At 36.4% G+C, this 25,707-nt stretch overlaps 1 protein-coding gene across 1 annotated transcript in view; it reads left to right on the plus strand.

Moving 5' to 3' along the window:
- Positions 1-25,707, plus strand: part of WDR72 (WD repeat domain 72) — a 129,418-nt gene that overhangs the window by 76,018 nt on the left and 27,693 nt on the right. Inside the window, exons 17-18 of the mRNA XM_056347661.1 lie at positions 1,703-1,785; positions 8,752-8,863. Of these exons, the coding sequence (XP_056203636.1) occupies positions 1,703-1,785; positions 8,752-8,863 (195 nt within the window). The remainder of the gene's footprint in view (positions 1-1,702; positions 1,786-8,751; positions 8,864-25,707) is intronic.

Genomic DNA, 25,707 nt, shown 5'->3' on the forward strand with positions numbered 1-25,707 from the left:
TACTAAAGAAATTAGTTGTAAATTGTGGGGTGTAGGTTTGAAATAATAACATTGAGGTTCGACACAGCAAAGTTTCCAAAATGGGAGAGAAAAGAAAACAGCATAATTCTTCCTGATATATAAAGAAATCACATAAAACTCAAATTAATACATGAGAAATGTAGAGGTTAATCTTTGACTGATCAGTTCTGTGTCTCTTATTTTGTCATCCCTTTTTATGTTTTCGTATTAGCCTTTACATTTTGTATTATGGTAACATGCCATGTCAGCTGACAGAGATAGAAAATAAAACATTTGCTTTTATCTCATCTTTCTGTAAAATTATATTAAATGCTCTAGTTTTCTTTTTTCCTTTTTCATTCTTTTTTTATCATACCTGTGTGTATGTTTCTACATATGTTTATATATTATATCAGATACTCACAAAGTTAATACAGTCATTTACTGAATAGCATACTGCTCCCATTCAGACTACATTAGCGTACCTGTAGAGGAATGAAGCTGGGTTAATTAGCATTGATAATATACAGCTGTGGGTTGGCTTCAGGGGTAGCGGGTTGGCTGATGTAGACAAGGTGCAGCTGTGGCTGGTTCTGTTAAGAGGTTGGGCAGCCAAGGAAGAGAGAGGAGGAAGAGGCAGAGAGAGCGCGTGAGTGCCCTGGATGAGGAGAGACTAGGAGAAGGCAGCAGAAGGAGTAGCATGAAGAGTATGCTGGTATGAGATAGTAAAAGACCTTGTTGTAGCCAGCTAGTTTGGAGAGTGCTGTGACACGTACCCTCTTCACTTTGCAAGATGTAGGTACTTATGTGGTTTTTTTCAGACCTCAGTCCTTGCTGCAGGAATCCAACATTTAATCAAATGACAGCATTGTGTGATCGGGATGCTTCTGAGCCTTAGTGTTACTGCAGCACTGACAGCTGCTATTTACAATTCAGTTTCTGCTTCTTGAGACATACAGTACTGGCAATCAGAGATTCTTGTGTGGATTCAAAGGATCGTACAATCAATTTACCCAACGTATGTGTCTGGCAACAAACATTGTATTAAAGTATTGAGCTGTCACACTTGTTTGTCAAAGTCCAAATGAAGAACTGGACTAAAACAGTACAGCTGCCAGTTCAAAGTATGCCTTGCTGTGACAATAATCTGAAATTCAGGATGGATAGTAACAAAACTCACATGCAAATCCATAAATTTAACATCTTTCTTAACTGCGAGTGTAACTGGTGAGCCACCAGCTATGTGACATCTTGACCACAGCTAGTATTGTTGCCCTGTATTAGAAAAGTAAATCAGAAGGAACTGTAACTACACAAAATGTTATTGAATATATTTTTGCATAGACTGTACTACTATGTTTTAAAGGTAAAGAAACACTTACTGAAGTAGTTTTAGAATTTGTATCACAAAAATCCATCGTGAGGTAGTCCAAATCAAAAAGTATTTTCAATATCTTTAAAAAATTATTATGAAAACATACTCTGTGGTATATCAGACCTCTGTTCAAAAAAAAACCAAAAACCAAAACATCTTGATTTAGGATAAATGTTCAAACAATATATTGTCTGAACACTTTATGCATACTTTTTCAGATCTTTTCAGGTATGTTGCTGAAGTGAAAAACTGAAAATGTTAAATATCTTTCTATTTGCGTACTTCTGTGTATATTGTCAGTTCACAAATTATGTATGTGTTTTTCAGGTAAAAGTAGATATCATTCCCCAGACTCTGGGAGTGTTTCATTGCTGAAACTCATTTATTGTTGGAGTGACCAATCTATAAAGGTAGGAAATAGCCAGTGTCATTTGTTGCAAAGTTAATCCTTAAGTAACATTTGCTGTAACTTAATATTTGGAATTTGTATACTGACATAATAGTTATGGATTTATGGTGAAATTATTACATGAACTGTGCTGTTCAGATCTATGGGCAGCACATTATCATTTTGGTATGATATATGCTACTCATGAAACTCTTTTGCCTTAAAGTACATGTTTAGATGTGGGAAAGTAACGGTCCTACTAGTCTCGAATCTAGGTGATCTTGTTCATAGCATGCGTTTAAAAAAATATGTTTAAATTGTTTTAGTTACCTGTTCTCTAACAACCGGATGTAACTTGCATTACAAATGCCATTTTATGCTCCAGGAAAATAAAGGCCAAAATAAGGAAAGTGTCGCTATACCAATGTAGTATTATAGAAGAAACGGAAAATGCCTTCTTAAAGGGATAAATATTTAATCCCAAATCCTTGTTTATTAGAACACTCTTCAAGAATAACTTAGTTATGTATTCCCAGCTCAGATGAAGCTCATGCCTATTGTTAGTGAAGAATCTGATGTCTTGAGAAGTAAATTAACGTTTCTTGATAGTTGACCGGTAACTGTGAAATAGTCTGAACAGTGAAATCTAGAGACCATTTTTCATTTTGGAAACATGCATTTAGATAAAGTATTTGGTAGCTTGAGCGAATTAATGTTCAGGAATACGAAACTCAAGACAGTATACTAGGACCACAAGAGATTTTACGCCAGAAAAGGGAAGTGCCTGTTACAACTTTATGATACTTTTAAAATTGCATGCAACTCTCTGCTGCATCTCTAGTGCAAAGAGTATTTTCCAGACCGGAGGTGTGCAGGGGTACTGCAGTGATAGTCCCCTGTTCTGTTAGATAGCCAGTAATAGTTTCTGCAAATACTCACATTCAATTGAATTCAGAGTTTTATCTTGACCTTATCAATTTTTTGTATCCCCACTGTCTGCACATCTTCCATATCATTTCAGCATTCTACTTCTCTCACAAACTATCCCTGTTGCTCTTAAAATAAGTTTTTTCCTTTTTTGAATCCTTTTAATAATAATAAAAATAAATGAATACAGGACCTCAGTTTCAATAGTTGCATTAGTCATGTGAAATCCATATAATGTCTTGCTGACCTGGTCAGCCACTGAAACTATGGAGTTCAATAGCCATGAAACTTGTATCTGTAGGGTCACTGACTATGTGGGATCTGTGTATTCATGTTTTCCGATTACTTTAGTGACTGATTAGTTTATACAATGATAATAGTCTTTACTACAGAAGGTTATTGGGCAGGAAAATAAGACATAGAATAAGCTACCTCACACTTTTTTCATCTGAGAAGTTTAAATTTAAGATGCTGAAATTGTCAGGTACTGCATATATCATGCTGTCAGCGCTTCCCAAATTTTAGCATTATTCAGACAGTAGCAATAAGCTTTGTTAATCTGCTTTGTAGTGCAGATTTTGGGTTGCTTGCAGCCAAACTGCTATAAACATTTCAACATTCAAAATTATGTCTGATGTTGGCAATAGATGTGGGTATTCAGCAATGAATGATTTATACAAAATTATTATTTTTGTTGATAGTAGGGTGGCTTTTTTAAACCTTCCTTTATACAAACACAGATTTATGGCCAATTTATTAATCCTGAGCAGCCTTATTAAGCACTCATGTACACTTACCCAAAACATCACTAGTTACCCTGCTTTTAAAAACTTTCCTTGTTGTTATCTTCAGTGGAGGATACTGGCTCTCGGACATGACCAAAAGGACTTGTCATTTATAGATTCCTCATCTCCTTACAATGCTGTAACAGCTTCTGTGCAAACAAGGAAACTGAAAAACCTGCTGCAAACGATTGATTGGGGGTTTACTGACTGAAAGTTGAAGGGTGGAGGGAGCTCTCTTTCTGTCTTAAATTTTAAAAATGCTTATATTTTTAAAATATTTTTAGGGTGTTTTTTCCCCAGATGATTTTAAACAAAAGGCCATCTTCATGCATTTTGCTGTTCTTTCATATAAGATATAGCTTGTTGTTGCCACATTCCCATCCCGCCCAGAAGTCACTTAAGTGTACTCATCTTTTCAGATAGATACAAAGAAAAAAAGCTTGCCCTGAAACTTTTATTATGAGGAAACAGTGTTTGCATTTCTGACCTTAATTGTCCTTACTCTATATTTAAAATAGTCTGTTCCTCGGTTAAAACAAAGACCTGTCACAGATTTATTTTTTTGTATAATAATAGTATATTATTGAAGCTTTATGGAACCTTTTTGGCTGAAAAAGTGAACATTAAAATGAAACTTCAAAAAAAAGTTATCAGACTAGTCAAACTGCAGTCCAATCAAAATATTTTGCCTGTTGTTGACTCTAGCAGATACAAGGATATTTTCTTCTACTGGAAGGATTTCTTTGATTCTTATTTCCTTGCTCTTCCTAGCTCCTTAGTCTTAAAATCATAGATGTTAAAATGCCTTCTCCCTATGTCTTTATTCAAGCATTTCAAGAGGAAGAGTACAATAGCAAATAATTTGCTTCCTTTTTTCCTGCTCTATGAAGTTAGTTCTTGTTAGGTTGACTTTCCTGAAGATTAAATTCCTTTATCTCTTCACAAAAATGATTATAGGACAGGGTAAGCTTCCTTCTGCAATGTATTTTAATTCCTGAGCTGGACAACCATTTGCAAAACAGAGTAAACAACCCTGTTTCCAGTGCCCCCCTTCCGTTTTCAGCGCTAATCTCGGCAAAGAAATTCAACACTAAACATGGCAGTGAGTTTTTCATTTAAACTTTAGTAGGTCGGTAGTTTCACTAACATCGTATTAAGCATACAGTCTTCACATCTGTGGTCAAGGATTTTAGTTACATGACATGTGGGCGATCTGTCATACAGGGTGCCCACTGATGGGACTTCAGCAGTTTGCCTTTCTGTTATGTACGGCAGGGTCAGGGCTCAGTGCCGTGACGTACTGTGGAGCTTTAGCCCAGCTGGTGCTAAGCCTCACACAGCCGCTTGCTCACTCCCCCCATGTCATGATGGGGGAGAGGATTGGAAGAGAAGTGAGAAATCTCATGGGTTGAGATAAAGGCAGTTGAATAGGTAAAGCAAAAGCCGCGCACACAAGCAAAGCAAAACAAGGAATTCATTCACCACTTCCCAGCAGCAGGCGGGTGTTCAGCCATCCCCAGGACAGCAACGCTCCATCATGGGTAACAGTTACCTGGGAAGACAAATGCCATCACTCTGGACACACACACACACAACCTTGTTCTTCCCCCAGCTTTAAATGCTGAGCATGATGTCCCATGGTGTGGAATATCCTTTGGGTCAGCTGGGGTCAGCTGTCCTGGCTGTGTCCCCTCCCAGCTTCTTGTGCCCCCCAGGCTGCTTGCTGGTGGGGGTGTGAGAGGCAGAAAGGCCTTGGCTCTGTGTCGGCACTGCTCAGCAGGAACCGCAACAACACTGTGTCTAGCACAACCCAAAACACAGCCCCATACTAGCTACTGTGAAGAAAATTAACTCTGTCCCAGCCAAAACCAGCACACATACCTGTATAATTATCATTATACATTATCAGATCGATTACTTACACCTTCATAATCAGTAGGAGTTATACTTCCGTTCCTCCTAGTCCTGAGTTACCTGGACATCGAGTCAACTCTAACCTTGAAAGAGTCCTGTAATCTATTGCCAACATCAGACATAATTTTGAAAAGAGTCCCAAGTAATAAGACCCTGTTAGAACCTGGATGCATTAATTCAGGAGCTTCATCAGAAATACAGTTTATACAGCTTCAGCATACAACATTTAGGTCCTGATTCGAAAGTCCTCTACTGCCATCCTAATGTTGCAGTATTCCTTTTCTGTACAAGAAAATTTGTTTCCTCTATTATCAGCTAGCTATTTAGTAGTGTCCCCTTAGGAAAACTGTTGATGCCATATTTAGAACTCTGACATAATCATCTGCATTAGGAATATTTTAGCCTCCCTCTTTCACCAGCAGAAAAAGATACACACTGTGGAGGGACTGCTGAGATTTTGAGAGGAATAATGATATCAGGACTTCCTCATCTCTTTCTATTGATTCCTGCAGTGCACCTGTATTTTTTTTTTCACCTCAGTTACTTCATTTCTGTTAGTATCTAAAATAAGGCGGGATGAATCTGAGATACATTACAAAGGACTTTACTTTCAAAGAATAAACCACTTCATGTTAAGGCCATTGCAGAGACTAGTAGTAAGAAGCTAGTATCTTCTTTCCTGGTGCTCAACTTTACAGTAATTTCTCCAACAAGCTCTAAATGCATTTGTTTTTACAGCATTTGTGTCTACCTGAAGCCACCTGACTTCAGTATCAGTGTGTAGACAACTTTTCTGACAGTTACTGTCCAGAATTAGAGGAAAGCAGACTGAATAATAAAAGTCTGATGTTTTGTTCTGTATTTTTTTTGGTTCCTAATGCAACTGTGTTATGGAGGCACCTGGGAGGCAGTTTCTGCAAGGCTCAGCCCTGTAGAGGTTACGGCCTGAGCAATAACCAGGAATGATGTCTATTGACTTCTCTCCTTAGACCTACTCTTTATAAAGAGAATAGTAATCCTTCAAAGTAACTGATTACGTTATATCGCCTTTCTACACGTTGTATAGATGTAACAGTACAGTTTGCCTCAACTTTCCTTCCCTTGCCTTTTCAAATTGTTCTCTAGTATTGCTGCTGCATTGTCAATTATCTTTCACTCCTTAATATCTGCATTTATAGTTGGACATATGCTATTTATACTTCTCATGCATAAAAGAAGCATGATTTTTGTCGTATTTCACAATCCAGTCTATAAAACAGCTAGTATTTACAACAGTGGTTACAATTACGGGGAGGGGGGGGGGAAATGAACGTGTATGTTAGCAGGCAACAAGGTAGCAAACATGTATGTAATGCAGAAGGGCATTAAAGGAAAGTGTAAACTGAGAAAATGGAAGGTGCTCATGTAGATTTTTGTTAGAAACAGGCAAAGCTTTTGGAGACTTTTATACTTGGTGATAAAAATAGATGAGTTATATGAATTCTTGGGAAGATGCAGCGGGAGGATAAAACTGAATGTGAAAGTCAGCATTGTGGAAATGCAGATTCAACAAAATGATAGACAAGTATCATGCAGAGATGTACGGGTGCCTCTATAGTATCATGTGTTTATTTTGTTTTAAGATGTTAGAGGAAATTACATTACAAATTGTATCTGGCTGGCATGCACAGCAGTGGTATGGGTAATGAATATCTGATCCAGATTAGTGACAGGGTCTTAGCAGATCAGAACACCATGAAAAACACATACTGTTTGTAATTCTTTTGTGTACCCTGTAAGAGGTGGTTTGGCTTTTTTTTGGTCAAAAATTTTCCCAGGACAATGGAAACGTGTCTGTGTTTCTTTCTCTTTCTTAATTATTGTAGATATATTGTAAGAGTCTGCTGTAAAGTCAGGCTCTGTAATCCCCAAAGCTTAGGTTGTACGGATGTGAGGAATTGGTTTCCGCTGTAAAATAAAGTGCTATTTTAACAAGATGAAGGTTTGTGCTGTGTTAAAGCACATAGGGCTGAGTTCACTTGCTGTGAACTCTTACGCTGTGGACCTGACTATGGTATACTTGGCTGCGATAAAGGATTTTGTCACAAAGGACACCTACAGCCTTTGTTCTGCTTAATGATTTGAATTTACAAGGGCAGCTAGAAATGTGATTGAGGACAGCCTGCGAATTCACTGTACTTGATTAGTGGGATGAAGCTGTCTCTCTTACAGGCAGTCTGAGAAAGCCTGCATACATCAACTTCAATTCATACTAAACTTAAATATTTTTAATAGACTGTTTCTAAAATAAATATAATGTAAATGTAAAATATTTCTATATAAACATATTTAACTTAAAACATTCATATTCCATTTAAGTTCATATTTAAGTTGAGGTGGAATACACTGTTCTGGAAACTTCAGATTTTCTCTGTCTTTCAGGAAGTTTCTTGTACTTGAGAGCGAATACCTTCCTGAGGGGGGAAAACTGTATTTCTTTTCTGGGGGAAATACCAAATGAAGAGAAGGCACACGTGCTGCCATTCTGCAGCATGCTAAATTTTAGACTGAGTAAGGATTGCAAAAGTTTGGATCTGTTGTGTAAGGTGTTATAAACATCTCAAGTCTTTAAACTTTCTCAGTTCTCCTGGGGCTTCTCTGCTAAAGTAAAAAGAAAAGTGATAACCCCACCATACAGTCTCCACACTGCTTTGTCCTAACACTCATACGTGGTGCGTCAGTTATTGCAAGTGTTTTTTTATTTATAGGTTGTTCATAATTCAGCAGATGTTCCTTTTGCATAAGAGAAGTTTGAGGAATGGTATTTCTCTTGGTTAGACAAAAAAATATCGGTTTATCATGTTTGTGCTAAAGGAATTAATAGAGGATCACCACTAATAGCAAAACATTCTTTAAGCTTTTCAGAGAGAGACTAAATATCAAAAAATCTTAAAAAGTCAAAATACGAGGTCCTTCTGCAGTCTATGAAGCATTTTTCTACATCAGAAAAAATGAAGATATTTCTTATCAGCTGTTACCACCATGTACTTTACTAATTTATATTGTCATGATCCTTTGGAATCAGGGAGGCAGTAGGCAGGTATTCTGGCTTTGAGATCAAAGAAAATGCATTTTTGATTAGTTGGAAGCAGGCATGATTGACAACTCGGACCATTTGATTGCTATCCAGTTAACTTCTTTTTCAGTATGTAAGTAGAGACACATGATTATCACTGTATGAAAGGTATTGGTAAGTGTTGACTTTCTAATGACATTCACTAGAATAGTCTTAAAATTTTGTAGTAGTTATTTAAAATTGTCAAATGCTTAGATAAATAATTGAAGTACTGATATCAGCCAATAATGATTTGCATTTTTGACAGATTATTGAGGCAATGCAAGCGGTGCTTCTGGCAGAAGTTCAAAGGACTATGAATACCTTGAGAAAAACTGCAATCTGCAGAGAGCCATTGGCCATAGTAGAAAATGGAAGTGGTAAGTTTTGAATGGTGCCAAGGACTAAGGAGGGGGATTTGCAACACATTAAAAATGTTTCTTTGCCGCGTAGGTGGAAAATTTACTGGTATATTCTTTTACAAGAACTTTCTCTAGTACTAGGTAGAACAAGGTAGGAGTAAGAGTTCATAATATATTATTTCTGTGTAAGACAAGCCAAACGGCCTATTTCTGACCTTATCAGGCGATGAGTTTTCTCATGTGATTGTCAAGGAGTTAAAGGACTTTCATACTCTCTCATCATCTCTGAACATTACAGAAGAAAGCAAAAACTTTCTTTGATTGTATGATAGTTCTGGTATTGTAGATACATTTGCACATAAATGAAGCAGTGTTTTTGCAATAGTATCAGTAAATAATAAAAAATTTTGAAAAGAAGTTTTACAAACTTATCAATGACATCAGAACTTACACAACACTAAAAATTAATTGCTTAAATTTTATAACTTCATAATGTAATATAGAATATTTTATTTTTCTTTTAGAAATAACCTCCCTGCAAGGAGATATCAAATGCATTTTACAATTACATCATATCTTTTTATAAGAAGCTTACTCTTTGCAACTTTACAATGGTGCTAATGTTTATGGTAAAAAATGATTGAACCTGAATTTATGTTATGAAGTTATACCTTTTTTTTTTTGAGCCCATTAGCTGAGTCTTAAAATTAAGTGACCTAAATTTTAGTTCCAATCTTATTAGTGAGCCTTCTCTTGGGAAACTAATTTATAATCTCATTGAGTGTGTGTCTGTCATGAAAATTTGTTACCAATCTGCTTGTTCCAGGATACTAAAAATGAATAGTGATACTTTGCTTCAGGCCACAAAACAAAACGGTGTCTCTATAATTTGGACTGTTGAAATACAGTGAAACTTGAAACACTTCGAATAATTGTCATATATGTGTTTATACTTTGCTTACACGGGGAAGATATCTTTGAATCATTTCATTTTTATGTGGTTTGGGAGAAGATGTGTTCTAACCAAAACCCGCCCAGCTGCAAAATTCATATATGAATTTGATTTCAAATGTCATGAATTTTCAAAGTGTGTTTCTATGTGGTGTTTTGACAAGGGTTACAACAAAAACGGAACTGGAAGTTGCAAATGCAGGTGTCTGCAAATTCCAGATGTGTTTAGGTCTTTGGGTTTGTTTCAAAGCCTTCTCTACTAGATGAAAAAACATTTCTGTAAAGCAGAGTGCTGGAATGATTACAAGAGCCTAGTTGTCAGTTGTTGCTTAATTCTAATTAAGTATTAAGGCTCACGCAAGTTGTGAATTCAGGGGAGTTACTTCAGCTTTCCACTCTCTGAAAGGGGGATTTGGTTGTTTGTGTGTCTAGTAAAAGATTTTACCATCGTTTTGTTCTTAACCCTATTATTTCAAGGTTATTCAACAAACAACTGGAAAATTGCTTTGCTAGAAAGAGCACAGTGTTCATACTGGCTAGGACTTCTTCATACTTCATGATTTGAACTACATAAATATATCTTGTAAAGCAGAGTGGATTTTCTACACATATTATTGTTCAGCAGTCTAGTATATTCTGGAATAGACAGAAAACATCCAGGAAGGCTGGGAAAGAGATGTTACACTATGAGCGTTTAATATCATACTAGCTTTCTTCTTGTTCTCATTTCCATTCGTGTTTTCCCTTGTTGCATTATTTACCACAGTATGTAAATACCACAAATGTTCTTGTTTTGGTTTGTATGGTTTTCTAATATGTGCTGCAAAACTTGATGGATTTGTTTGGAATCAAACACATTTTTTTTGTGATCTCTAATATGTTATAGAGTAAAACTATTTGTGGCATGTAATGAAATACGGTGGCATACAGAAATTATTAAAAACCCACCCAGGTGTAAGTCCACAACCAGTGTAATTACCAAGATAAGTAATCATTTTCTGGGTTTTAGTCATTCATCTGATAGGTATGTAGTCTTATATTTTATTAAATATTCTGTGTTTATGGGTTGTACAGTAGCTGTCATCTTGTGCAACAAGGTAAAGGTTAAATATTGTTTCGGGTTTTTAAGTTATAATTCAAGACTGGGAATCATGCATTCTGACCCAGAGTAAAAGTATCTGAATCTTGGCAGCCATAGTCATTGTATTGCATTTGTGTTTAACTGGAATTAATAATTTGGTCTGGAAATGTGTAACTCAATGAATTTCCACTGAAGTCAACAGAAATTTTCTTTAAAAAGACAAACAGAACTTTCAGGATTTGACCTTCAGTTTTTATTATCTTCAAAGTTTATAGCAGGGGTCCTCAAACATTTTAACCAGGGGGCCAGCGCGCGGATGAAGTGGCAGGGAGTCATCTGCGGCTGCTTGGTTTCCCCCCGAAACCCCCGGTGGCGGCAGGGGGGTCTGTAAATACCGGGGGCCGGATTGAGGACCCTGGGGGGCTGTATCCAGCCTGCAGGCCCTAGTTTGAGGACCCCTGGTTTACAGTATATTATGTAGTTGTTTTTTCAGAAAGAGCCGTACTCCTTAGGAAGCTCCTGCATCCATACTTCATAGTTAAAGGTGATAGCATTTAGACAACAGTTTCACTTGTGGATTAATTTAAAATGCCATCATTTTCTCTGTGGTTCCATACAGACAGAATTGTTTGTTTAATTGAATTTTTGAAAAAAAACCAAACCCATAATATATTTTTTTCCAGAAACAAAGATAAGGAATTAAAAAAGCTATTCATATAAAGCATGCCAGAGAAAGGGTTAACTGTGTTCTGTCCTAGTACCTTCTCCCATTGTTGCTAAGAGGAAATATAAATGCAAACAGTTGCAATTTCTTCATGTTAATGTCAGAGATAATAATTTTGGACCTATTCCAAACATATTGATACCAATCTTACCATTGATTTCTGAAAGCTTTGCTTCAGTTCTTCAAAGAAACTGAGGTTCTTTTCAATTTCTTTTGAATTCATCGTAATTTTGACAAGAAGTACATTGCAATTTGTGCCTTCTTGCCTTTTTCCTAAATGCTGATAATCTCAGATTAAGGGTACCATTTAACAGCTTGTCAGTGTGGTATTGTTTTCCACTGCCATGTGAGTCAGAGGCAGTGATTGTAAAGTTTTAGGAATCTATTTATCCACTTCATTTACATAAACTAAGAGGAAGTAAATTTGCTGGCATTCTTCCTTCGTTTTTCATTTATTGTATTTGATCTTACAACACACATACCTCATCCATACCCAGCCATGTGCAGAACTTCTTTGATCAGAGGGAAAAGGGTGGTAAAACCACCACTCTTATTCAATAGTCCAGTGATGGGGTACAAAGAAATTGGATAGTCCCTCCTGCAGTTGATGGGAACCATTCCCTTCCACAACAGCAATTCATTGCTTATCCTCAAGGCATTTTGCAGTGAGTCATCTACAGGATTTTTTCCACTTTTCATGGAGATCTCGAAGTATTTGCAAGGGTAAGAGTTAGAAATGAGATTCCCTCACCTCCAGGTGTGTGGTGCGTGTAGGACTGTGATCTGCTTTTAGCTACTGCGCTGAAACAGTTTCCTATGTGTCATTCTTGAATGCCTATTTCTTCTAATGCATAGGTAGCCAAAACTGTCTCATCTGAAACAGTGTTATAGCATACAAGTTCTGGAATTGTGTGCCTCAATTTTCTGTAAAATGTGAAGAACTGGATTTATTTACCTTTTGAAAAAAAAGTGAGGATAAATATGTTTAAGATGTTAATGCTCAGATAATAAATTGAGGAACTGATGTATGTGATATTCTAGGAATGCCAAAAACTGGAAAAGTGAAAGGAAAGCATGAAGTATAGGATGTATTCCTAAATGCAGATATTATTTTAACTGCCTCTTATATTTGTGAAAAAATTTAAATGTAAAAAATCACACCACTAAGACTAGCTTGTAATAAATTCTGGTTACCACTTAAAAATTCCAAGTTTAAGTAACTGCTAATGTTTCAGGCTTTTAGGTTTATTTGAAAGCTATTTAGCTATAACCTCATCTTTTGTATGTGGTTTTGGAGCTCTTTATTCAATTAAATAAATTGGTTCTTGCAGGAAAAAAAGCTTTTGCTGATAAATACTAGAGCAAAATTAATGGTGGTAATTGAATTCCTTAGGTTAGTGTAAAGAATTGTCAAAGACTTATCTAGAATATAACAATATGTTTTGTTAAAATGAGGAGTCCACTTGGTAATGGTAAATCAATGAAAGGCGGGATATAACAGCTTCTGTTCACTAGAAAAGTGTAGTGACCTGCAGCAGAGGGTTTCAAACACTTCTATTGTAAGGGTTTCAGAAATCTGTCCAGTCGTGGATAACTTTTTTTATGTCAACTCTTAGGAAGTCATTCTGTGGCTGTGTGTCTCTCTAAAGCAAAAATGAATCTTGCCTGCCTGCAAAGTCTTAAGCTTTTGTCAAGGTAGTGCAGATAAGGAGAAGGGTTGTTCTGTCTCCGATACTTTTTTTCGTATTGCTATCGTGTTACAACCTAGTTCCTTTTCCTATTAGTCCAAATATACGTTCTAACTCCGTATTTAAAAACAAAAGACACCTAAAAGTCAACCGTGAATCTGAGTGTTAGTCGATTTGGACCACTGATATCACAAAGATTACACAGAATTTCAGTGAAAATTCATCCTTTTTTGCCTGATCGCTGGGGAAATAACTTTCAGGGGTGTAAAACGCATTGATACTCTTATTTAGTGTAACTATAATAAGGTAATTTGTGTTGTTTGTGTTCTGGTGAAATACCACATGCCCAGAAAACTTTGAACATCATCTTGAGGAATCAATGTCTGGCTTAACATTTTATGTTCAGATAAATGTACATTTGTCCTCATATCTTTACATTTCCCTTACCATGTTAGTTTCAAGTTTGGATTTGGGCTTGTGATGCATTCAGTCTTTGAAACTGCTTGCCTTGCTGTGGCTGGGTTCCATATCCCACACGAACCAAGTAATCAAGTAAAATCTGGAAAAAGGTGTCAGGACAAAATGTGCTGGAGTCCTAGAAACTCACATAACCAGAAAATGAAAACTGTAGGTTCAGCTTTTGGGAAATGTTTCTCTTGTGGATTGACTACTTGTACAATCAGGGATTAAATCAGTTCAGGGGAGGGGGGGAACTTGTGGAATGATTTCTGATAAAAGAAGAAAAAGCTTAAGGGAAGAGCAGATTAGGATACAAAGGAACTGGATGTGAAAAGAGAAAAATCTAGGAAAAATGGAGAAGAAAAAAATATAATAGAAGCATGGTGATACGAACACATACAAAAGATTACCAGCTTTCCAATGGAAATCACAACCAGGAAACTGGTTGCTGATTAAAAAAATTCAAGAATAGAATTTGATCCTATATCTGATACCATGAAGGTTATTGAGATTAGTTGGAACCAGGAAATGAGGAAATTTTGACAGTGTGCATTATTTTGGATTGAAAGAAATTGTGAAAAAAAGATAATTAAATGCACACAGTTAAGAATCCACGTATCCCAGCAGCATAGATTTTGAAAAGCATAAGAGAAAACACATCTTTTTTAGGCACATTCCAATCTCATGAAAGAAAAAAAGACAGTTCAGTTGTCTGGAAGAAAACCAAGTACAGTAAGAGGCATCTTTCACTATGACAGATATCCTAAAGAAAAGTGAAGGTTTTGTGTTAGTTTTTATAACCTATTTGTTAAACTCACAAATTTTACTGATTGTGTGTGTGTGTATATATATATAGATATATATGTATACGCAGATATTTGAAGGAACCTAAGGTGATTTACCCTGTGCAGGCTGTTTACAGATTTTATTGCTTTAGAGGAACCAATAGTACTTCCTGCTGCTTTCTCAGATGAGTTTGTTTTTTCTAGGGTATTGGGTTAAGTATCTTCTGTTTGGCATATGATGATCTAGAGTATGTCTCCAGAGCTTATGTTTCTACTGGCCAAAAAATAAGTGCAACAGGGCTAATAGATTGCACTTAGCAGTGATGAAATTAAATTTGCATGAACCCACTCTTAATTCTTTTCAAGAACAACATTTCCACTTTATATCAAAATTCTGTTTACAAAATATATTGGAGCTGATCTGGGTAGGTCAGAGTCCTAAGTCATATTGAAATATGAATCAGGCCACCATTTTTGTGAGGTAAGCATAGGTTTTGGTAAAAATGAGTGCGAATTTTGACATGAAGTAGTTCTTTACACTTCAGGAATTGTTTTCATACATGGAGCCTCCAAAATGTTCTTCTGAGCCTCACAATGCCTGTGATTAAAACATGTAGTATTTCAAATTAAACTGATCAAAACTGTCCCTCTTCCTATGTAGTCTCTGTGTGCTTTGAACTATTTCTGAACTTTAGGATTACTTTTAGGGCAATATCTGAACCAAACACTCCAATCATACTTTCTTGCAGTTGTTATTTTTCGACTGATTTGACTTTTGGCTTCAGGTACCTTCCTGCCTGGCATCTCTCACATCTTTCCAGTTCAGCCCTCTTCTCCTGTTACATGTTGCATATTCAGCCCAGATTCTTCCAGGCTGTTTTATTCCTTTACATTCTCATCTTCCACTTCATCTTTTCCTGAGAAAAAAGAATGTTAAATATTTTCTGCAAAATGAAACTTCCTTTCTTTGTCCACTCTATTCTTATTAGTGCAAATATTTCAGCCAGTAAGAACAGAAAGTTTTTTAGATGGAACTGAAGTTTTGTGCTCTTGGACAAGTTCACACACATTAACAAAATTCATTAAACTATTAGACTTGCTTCAGGCTGTTTTAAAAAATTCTCTGGCAGGCCAATTTTGTGTGTGCGTGCAGTAGCAATAAGCAGCATAAGAAATGATTGTATAATCAACATTTCATCACTATTAATGAGAATTAGATTCATCTGTAATCTCGTTTTAGTCTGTGAAACAGCAAACCAATTAATCTAGCATTTTTTTGATGAATGGACTTTGAGTATAAGCTGGTGACAGCAGTAGCTTTCCTCTGTACTGAATATGCATTAAAAATGAGTGTATTATATCCTAGTTTCATATTACAAATATTTCCAGTAAGAGAATACAAATCAATGTTACATTTTACCATCTAACCTGCAGTTTAACTATACCACTGTATCATGTCCTATATATCCAATTAAAGCTGTATTTTGATCCAGTAGTCTTTAATATTAGTGGTCAAGTACTAAAGGAAGTAAGCTTAAAGACTTATTCTAGAACTACAGCTTATTTCATTCCATGCGTCATATATTTTACCAGAGAACTCCTTAATGTAGCAGAAATCAGATTTGGTGTGTATTTTTACACAAAATCAAATTGTACAGGCGCCATCTCGGACTCCTCCAAAACATTAGGAACAATAGGATTCGCTGGTCAAGGAGAGGCAGTAAGAATGGCATGTATTCTAAAATCAAATGCACAATGTAGTTTGGATAGTTTTATTTTCTATGTGATTTTTTTCAGTGTTTGCTGAATGGGAAGGATCTCTGATGCCTTCTATTTCGATCTTTAAAAGTAAGCACACTCTTTTGGGAGGCTGTTAATACAGACATATAAAATTATCACTGGTTCATTTTTAGCCTTTTACTGTTTATTTAGAAGTTCATTGGGTAAAGGCAAATACAACACAAGTATTCCAAAGGTTTGAAAGCTGGTTCTGAGTTGGGGCTTCAAAATAACAAGCAAAGGAACTGCAAGTACTCCATGTTTAAAGCAGTGTCCCCAGCTTTTTTGGAGCAAGCCTGGTCTCTGTCTTCTGCTGGTTTTTTTTCAACAGCCACTCCGTGTCACACCTCCGTGTTCTGGATGGCTCCTTGCCTATATTGTTCTTCTTAGTCAAACACAGTGTTCAGACTTGCTAATAGCATGTCATTTGTAATCCTTATAGTTTAGTTGGAACCCTGCTTTTTTTAATGACTAATATAGTATACAGAGCTGTGGGTCAAATAAGCCTCCTGATGTTCCCTTAGAACTGGAAGAGATGTAAACATAGCATGGAAAATAAGTAAGTTACAATGTACTATTTTAATTTCTTGTATGTCATGCTTTTCATCAAGCTGTGTCTGTATAACATAAGTCTTCATCCAAAACATAGTAGAGAGAACAGAACCTGTTGCTTTTCACTCTGGTTTGGTTACGTTTTGAAGTTTGTCATTCTCATATTTTACCTTAGCAATGCTTAGAATCCTTAACCGGTCAGATTCTCTCCTGTCCGTTGTCCACACTGTTAACTCACAGGCCTTAATGGTGTTTCCCTGTTTCACGCTATTTGTCCTTCTTTCACTCACCCAGCTTCTGTAAAAGCTTGTGAATAAAACAAAGAAGAAAAAAAAAAAATATTTTAGTAAGTGCCACACTTCCTCTAGAACTTGTTGTGCTAATAACTCTTGAAAAAGCTGGACATTTTCTATTTATGAGAAGCAGACTGAGGCGGGAGAAAAAAGTACTTCTATATATAGTCCATTATTAGTACTGAAACAGCCCTGTGCCTATAGCCACAGAGCAGGACACTATCACAGTATTAGAACATCTGGTTTGTATTTATAACACTCGATCTAGGGTTTTTCTGGGCTGTATTCATGTTCTGTAAGCTCCAGCCTCCTGTTACTATTTTTATTAATTTCTTCCTATAAAATTTCTTTGCTGCTTGATGTTCATGTACAAAGTTATGGGTACACGAAGGTCAAGAAAGACTTCAATAGGTCTTACCCTAGAAGGACTGGAGAGATGGATACTTTTCTGAGAAAAGAGGGGTTCAGAAAAGGATGGAGAAGGGGGATGACCCCCAGGTGGAAGAGTTTTCTTCTCCATATTATGTAATTATACTGCTGCCCTGCTTGGAAAAGGTTTGCAGGAATTTGGCAGTATTTTTTTCTTTAGGCTCTGTTGCCTGGCTTTGGCTTATTGTGAGGAGTAAAATCTTGCTGAGAGGTTTCAGTTGCAGTTAGCTATGACTTCTGTTGTCTTGGGCTGTCGGTAAGCCAGAGCAATCTGCAGTGTGCAGTTAACACTAGTCTTCTTTCATGTGATCAGAATAGCGTTTATTTAATATTGCTTTTTAGGATATGTGAAGCAAAGTACCCCCCAGTGTTGGATCTTGTGTATTTGAATCGTCTGGAAGATACAGAATTGGTTCCTAGACTTAGTCTATAACTGTATTTGAAATGTTCCTGTCCCTGAATTTCAGATCATCTGTCTCCCCTAGCTTATATGAAAGGAAATTATAAAATAATATCAACTCCATTATTTAACTAAACAGTAATACAATAATTATCTGGCAGTAAGACAGGTTAAATGCTTTAATAGCATTGTTTGTTTTTTAAAAAAAAATCCTTGCAGAAAGAGAGAAATTACTTCAAACTACTGTTAATTTTCAGTAAAATGGAATTTTTCCATTATGTTTTTAGTGAAAAACACAGTGAAAGGTGGAACTACTTTATTTATACAAATCTTCTTTATTAGTATTGAAGTTGAGAGTCTAGCTAACACTTATCCAGCAGAGCAACACAACTTAACAGTACTTGTCTCTAATAATGAGAGCAAGACATCAGTCTCAGCAAACAAAAAATGAAAGTAACTCAAAAGAAGGCTTTCTTGCCTATCAAGCTTATCAAGAAAACATTGAACCAGTTGGAGGTACGTATATAGCCATCACTATGTAGAACATATATCAGCAGAACTGTTACTTTTCGGGACAGAGAATGTGTTCACATCCTTGTGTGCAATTCTACACCTTCATGTATTTTTAGAAGTCTTAGTACATCTATTTATATTTTATGTCCCTTCTGTAATCCAGAATCTGTTTTGCTTTTTCTATAAAGATGAGCTCAGAGTTGTTTCAAAGCAGATAAAAATTACTAGTAGAAATATTGTTTCACATTTGCATGGTACATTGAACGAATCAGCACAAGATAACTTCCAAATTCTGAAATTTAGTAAGGATATTGTTTAGTATTTTCCTCTCTCATACGTTGTTCATATTTAGTGTTTCAGCATATGCTTTATTTTAAGACCCAAAGTTAGATCCACCAAGTGTCCCATCTTCAGCATTATATTTTAGTTCTTCAATTGTATTTACTAATAAAGATGGTAACTCAAAATGTCAATGAATACAGAAACCTTTTCAGTACATCAGAGGAAATTTTTTTCTCAAAATCAAAGTTGTATCAGCAGAAGGCTCCCCCACCCCCCTCCCCCTACTCTTGGAAAAATTCAACTTGTGTCACACTTAAGATACCTATCACTAACTCCCTAAAGACCAGATGCCTGTATTGTTCTCATATGATGGATGCTAGTCACATCACCTGCTGCACTACTAGAAGATGCTCAGATAGCCTAGTGAAGAGGGTGAAGAAAGAACCTGAATCCAGGAGGTATTTTCAGTACAATAATTAATAGCTGCTCTATGTATTCTTTTCTTCTGTACCACCCTTGAATGAGGATAAGTTTTGGATTTCCTTTTTCCTTTTCTTTTTTGCCTTAAGCTCCAGAAGTAAATTAAAAAAGAGAGAAACAAAATATATCTGACATAAGTAAAGCACGCCTGCTCAGTTTTATGTACTGATAACGTTCTAGTGCTAAATTTTCTGTTTCTTTTGGAAATGAAGAGCTGTCAAGGTTTTGCATCTTACCAGACTGGAGAGTTTAGTGCTGACAATGAACATAAATCTTTGTCTTGACTGAAAAGACAATCTATTTTTTTTATTATGTAAGTTAAGCAGGCACTGGTTTTAATTTGTGTTTTCAGGAAACAGTAGCATTTTGGTATAAATCAGGAAGGTCTTTCAAATATGTGTGTCCCAGATAACCTTAGCAAATTAAAACCATCCTCAACACACAGGAAAGAATTTGTTATTTAATTAGTACGTGTCTCTTGGAAGGTTCAAAAGGAGCCCCTTCCACTAGTAACCATTGTTATCCATGTCAAGGTATGATATATAGTATATTATATGAATTACACTGCTGGCAACAGATATATTAAGGAATAGTAAAAAAGATCATGAGTGTAAACCTGTGCTTTTCTGTAATGACATTTAATGGATTAGTTGCATGGTTAGGAACGTTTTAATACAGGACCTGTATGGAGTTGAGGACTTATGTCAGTGACAAGCACACGGTAAATAAAGCTAAAGCATCAGTAGAAGGTCTGATCTAACAGGCATAGCAAGCAGATGCACTTCATGCGTACGCGGACAGCAAAGCATGTCACAAAAAAAGAATGGACTGACAGACAGGGCAGAACCATTGTTTCCAATCTTCTTGTGATAACTGCACACAGCAGCAATATTTGCAAAACAATTTCTGTAAAGTTCCATGGGTTATAAGGAAGTAGTTTCCCTCAGTCTGGAGTAAGCTGGTTTTTTGTAAAGGGTCTTTAGTGGTCAGCACAAACGTGTGCTGGTTTTTTAGTTATGCTCTAATCCAGTTCACAGATGTTATAAGGCAGTGTTCTTTTTCACTCATTGACTGTGCCTCTTAAAACGTGCCTTTTACCCTTTATTTTCTCCTGCTCTACTAAAGAGGATTTAAGGGATAGGGCTACTTTGGAATAATACCCCCGGTTTCCTCCACTGTCCACCCCCTTCCACCCCTACAAGTCCTGCCAGAGTTGCTATTGCAGTTTGAACCTTAACTGTGTGATGCAGATGCATTTTTCCTAAATTGATGAATGAATAATGTGACAAGGATAATCTACTTTATGGAGAAGCAAGATTGATAATTTTGGGATCAGTGGTCAGGTATATTGCAGTATATTTTTTGTCTTAAAAAGAGACACAATATAATATATTTGTAGAACCATTAGATAGGCATATAAGAATACAAAATGAAGAATTTTCAGTATTTTTCCAGCTGTCTGTGATATTTGCAATTATATATTTTAGAGTAGAATGTGGGGGGAAGCTGCCCCTTTTATAAAAGATACTGTTGTAGTGTTCAGTGCTTTTAGGAGTCAAGCAGTAAAAGCCTTGCAACAAAACAAAACCCTTTAAGAACCTTGTTTATTGAATTCTGTTGGCTAAAACTGCCAAAAATAAATTAATAGCCGTTACTACTGCAGTGCTTTTTTGTTCACAAGAAAAATACCTTGACATATTTTTTCATTTTGTGATTGGTGCACATTTCAAGGGTATAAATTAATCTTCAAAGGATCCTAGGGAATATCTTTCCTGGACACTTCACTTATACATCAAGTTGGCCATGTTAGCAATCTAATCACAAACCTGTAATTCAGTGGACAACAATTTCTTATTGTGAACAGTATAGCAGCTTTTACTATCATTTAGGTCAGCCTAAGATTGCTGATGCACCATATGTTTCAGGCCATGGATGATGGATGGTATCCTCTGGTGCCCATCCCTAAGTGATTGGAAAGATTGAAGACACACAGTTCACTTAAGCTTGCTTACTATTACATCAAGTAATCAGCGTGATAGGCAAACCTGTGCTCTTTATGTCACACTGCCCAACTTTCTGCAGGGACATTGTGTCAAAAAAACAATCTAAGAACATTTCCAGATGACAGGCCAGTTACTAGAACAGCCATTTAACAACTGGATTCATCTAAAAAGCATAATAACATGGAAAAGTCAATACAGGTTTTTAAAACACCTTTATTTATATGAAACAGACATGGGGTTTTGTTTTTAAAGGAGTCTTATTCCAAGATTGAACTTAGGCAACAGAAAGATGTAATAATGCAATCGTTATCATAGTTCAGCCTTTAGGATGTCAAAACATGGTGTTCCCAATATTAACCAGAGAAAAACACTGCTTTGAAATAGTTTTAAATGCTTTAGAGGTTTGCTTAAAATTTTGTGGCTAGAAACCCACGACATCAGTTTAAATTTTAAGACAGAAATCTTTTTTTATTTCCCAATGCCTGTCTCTACTGATAGCAGTCAACATTATTTTCATTTTACCCAACTCCATTGGACCAGTGTTTAACCCAGGGAATTGATAGCATCTTCCCTTTTATCAGGTTGTACTGTGGTGAGGAGGCTTCTGTATGGTGCAGGAGAAAAATTCTAGATGATACTCTAAATCTCATTTTGCATAAAAATCCTGCAAGACTTGCAATATGTATGCCATCAGTCAGAATAAATCCAACCAAATGGATAGCAATTGATGTGTTTAAAATAAGTTAAAACTACAACTGGTATATGTTATTGTATAAATGGGTAATTTTTTTGTTGAAAGTTGAGTACATAAGCCAAAGTATCTACATATCATATTGACCATGAAAAAGGAGCTAGGCACTTCTGTGAATTCAAACTCTGTAAAATCTCATGTAGCCTGTCATTATTGAACATATTTTTGTGTATGCGTTTTCTGACTGAAAAGCATGCCTACTGCATGAACTTGGATTAAAACATTCATAACTAAAGTAACAGATGCTGTTTATTTTGAATGCTAAATTCTGGCAGATATTCTGCTGTTGTTTTTTAATACTATCTCAACTGCTTTGCCTTATTTGATCAGTTACTGTTTTGACAGTTCTATTGACCTAGCTAGGTGACTGTGGCTGGCCTAATACTAAAATAAATACATTTTTCATATTTAAAATGTACAGTTAGTGAGAAGTGCTAGTAAAAATAGTTTAAACGCATTTGAAAACTAGCCACTCCAAAGTCAGAATTTCAAGGCAGGCTTCCTCTTGTCAGTCCTTTGACAGATGAGACACTGAATTCCATAACCAGAGACAATTTAGGCAGTGGCCTCTAAAGTAAATATTAAACTAAGGTAATGGAAAGACAAAGCTACTCTGAGGAAGAGAGTTTGAGGAGCAGTGATTAACACTGACTTTAAAACCAAGGCCATCAAAGAGGTGGAGAGGAAATGTGCTGTTAGCATTTAGCTGCAGAGAAGAAATTGTTAGAAAGCAGAATAATTTTTTTAGACATTGCCTGAGTGCATGAACCTGTCTGTGTTAGAACTGCGCTTTTTGCAGTTGCTGACAATTTGGTTGCTTACTGAGACACCTCCTGCAGAGAGATAAGTTTAGCGGGCTTTACCATAACTTGTTCTGATGTGAGGATGCTCCCATTTAACCACTTGTGCTGACACTGGAGCACTAGATGTGAGAGAGGAACACAAATTGAAGTATACAAATGAATATAAGGATGATAGAAAGCATTTCAAATATGAAATGCACTAGACTAGCATAATTCATTTGGAGGGGCCTACAACGATCGTCTAGTCCAGGCCACTACTTTGGTCTTGTCAATGAGAGAGAGAAGACCTATAATTAAGGAAAAATAAATGTCCCAAAACACATTTTTCTCAAAGCATACTTAATGAGAGTGAATGAGAGGAACTTCTTGAAAGTTACCTTAGCAAGCCGGTGAGCCAGGTATGCAACAGGGATTTTAACAAGAATAGGGCACACTGACAGTCAAACTTAAGTACTCTGAAAAATTCTTTGTGGAATGTTTTGCTTTTCTAAAATCAGAAGTATCAGTCAATGTGAAAATGTCTACAGGATAAACAGTCATAGTCCCAACAGCTCTTCTTTCTCCTTTCCAACTGTTGTGACTTGGATAACTGGAAACATACTGGTAGTCTCGTTTGAAAGTACCCTGCAGAAGTTAAAACCACCACCTAAAACTGCACTGAGGTATCCAGAGTGAAGTTTGTGGAGAGAGACGCCGGAATCCCTGTAAACAGGGTTTAGATATTTAGGCAGTGAAGAAAATGTCGTTAGTTTCCTATACTTGTGTTAATATCAGAGAATAACGTGGGGCTCAAGCCTGTGCATTGATCTTAAATGTTGTGGTCTGTGCTTGCTTCACGTCATGACTATTATGTGACATGGAACAGTGACAAGGATAGGCTGGAGTGGGAGAACCAGAGTCCTGCATGTAGGAAGGCTGGAGTGACTGGCTCATACTATTTGGCTCCGAGTTGAGGCTTTCAAACTAAAAAGGCAGTACAGCCTCAGCCAGTGTGAATCACAGTCAGTGAAATAAAATACCTTCAAAAATCTGAACAAAATACCCTCAGTTCCTAATGCAAAGAGAAGTCACTGCTCTCACCTGAATTTAATAGTGCCCCACAAGTCAGGATTGTTTAGGTGACTGTAAACGCTTTATATTGGTCAGGCAGTGTTGGTCCTTTTGCTTAAAAGCAATGTTTCCTAGGTATCACAGGCATGGAGATAAGCATTCAGGTTTTGCTAAGAGCAAATGCAGTGTAATAATTCTCAGCTTTGCGAATATGTATTCTACAGAATTAGTAGCATCATGTCAGTGAAGAATGGAGCCACACTGAAGTTATTAGGAGCGTAGAGTTACATTTTGGGGAAAGTAACTAACTTCATTTCTGAGGGAAGCAGCACAGCAGGTAGATTTTGGCTGTTATGCACAACTGAGGTTTTCCTGTGTCTTTTAAATGAGGCACTTCTCCCTGAACACTCAGCCCTACCATTGCAATAAGAAGCCGGTGACAAAACTGCTTATATTTTTTTCAGGAGGCAAAGCTTTTTAACTACTGCAATCTGCTGTCCCTTTTAAAGTCCTGTAAAGATGGCAGACACTTATGTTAAACACAGTGGATTGTTGGTGAAGTTAACCGTGTGCATCCAGAAGTGGCAGAATATGGACTAAGGTGCAACCTCAATCTGTGCTGTAATAAAGTAGCTGTTCATCTGTGGTCAGAGATCGTCATGAAAGACCTTGAGTTCCTTCACTTTATTTTCCAGAAAGGCCATCAGACAGCTTTGCATCATCTAACTCTATCAATCAAGGACCTCAACCACTGCTTTCTGCTGAAAGCTTTCCTGTTTGGCTCTGTTTTTCACAGACAGCTCAATAACTTGTCTGTGGAGCTGTGATAAATGTACCATGTGCTTCTAAACTGTCTCTTTAACACTGAACTGAATTTCAACTTGTAATGCTTGTGGCTAATTGTTTTCCTCAGAAACATTTTATTTATTTCCAGTTATTATTCCGTAGTCCCCAATTATATTTTTTCCATTTATTCTCTGGCAATGGTAACATCAGAAGGATGCCCTGCATACAATGGACTGCTAGAAAACTGGATTTTACTCAGTAAATAAGTTGCATAGTATAAAGAATAAAATTAAAGTGAAACTGTATGAACAAGAAGTATAAATTTCTAATACTTTGTTTTTGTAGCAAAGTGCATATTAAGCCTGTTTAGATTTAAAAACTTACTTTCTCTGATTTGTGAGCCAGTCTGAAGTGAAACATTCCTGTGGTTTTTTTCAGTATATATGAAACAGGGCTGGTATCACAAAACCTCATGCTATTTGAACACAATTGTCTGGTTTTGCTGAGGACACCCAAAATAGAGCTATTACAGCAAATGAATAACTTCTCACTCTGAAAGAAGGTGGTTCTTTTAGATCAGGTTGTAGGTCAATGGCAGGGCAGGGTGAGGAAACTCATATTGCAGCTGTCTGCAAATGAGCTTCACTCCTGATACAATATAAAAAGGACTTCAAGGTTGGTAAAGGTTAAAAATTGGATATGGGAACAAATATGTAAAACATGGGGATGCAGAAGAGTCTTCACAGTAGGACACAAACTCTGCAGGAAATTACATAGCTCATACATTTTTAGCACTTTTAACTTATGATCTTACAAAATCCAAAAGAGAAGACTGAAATTAAGTGCAGTTTAATGATTGAGAAAGTGTGATGAATTTGGATGAAAAAGAATGTGAAATGTGTTGTAGTAAATTAAGGTCCTAATAAGGAATTCAAGTAAAAGCCTTATGATTTCGTTTCTTAGACATCTTGCAGCTTGTATGCAGAGAAACTGTTCCTTTGAAATAAAAAAACCCGATTGGAGTATGTTTACCACTGTGATAATGTGCAAGTT

This window comes from Falco biarmicus, chromosome 7 (assembly GCF_023638135.1).
Source record: "Falco biarmicus isolate bFalBia1 chromosome 7, bFalBia1.pri, whole genome shotgun sequence".
NCBI lineage: Eukaryota > Metazoa > Chordata > Aves > Falconiformes > Falconidae > Falco > Falco biarmicus.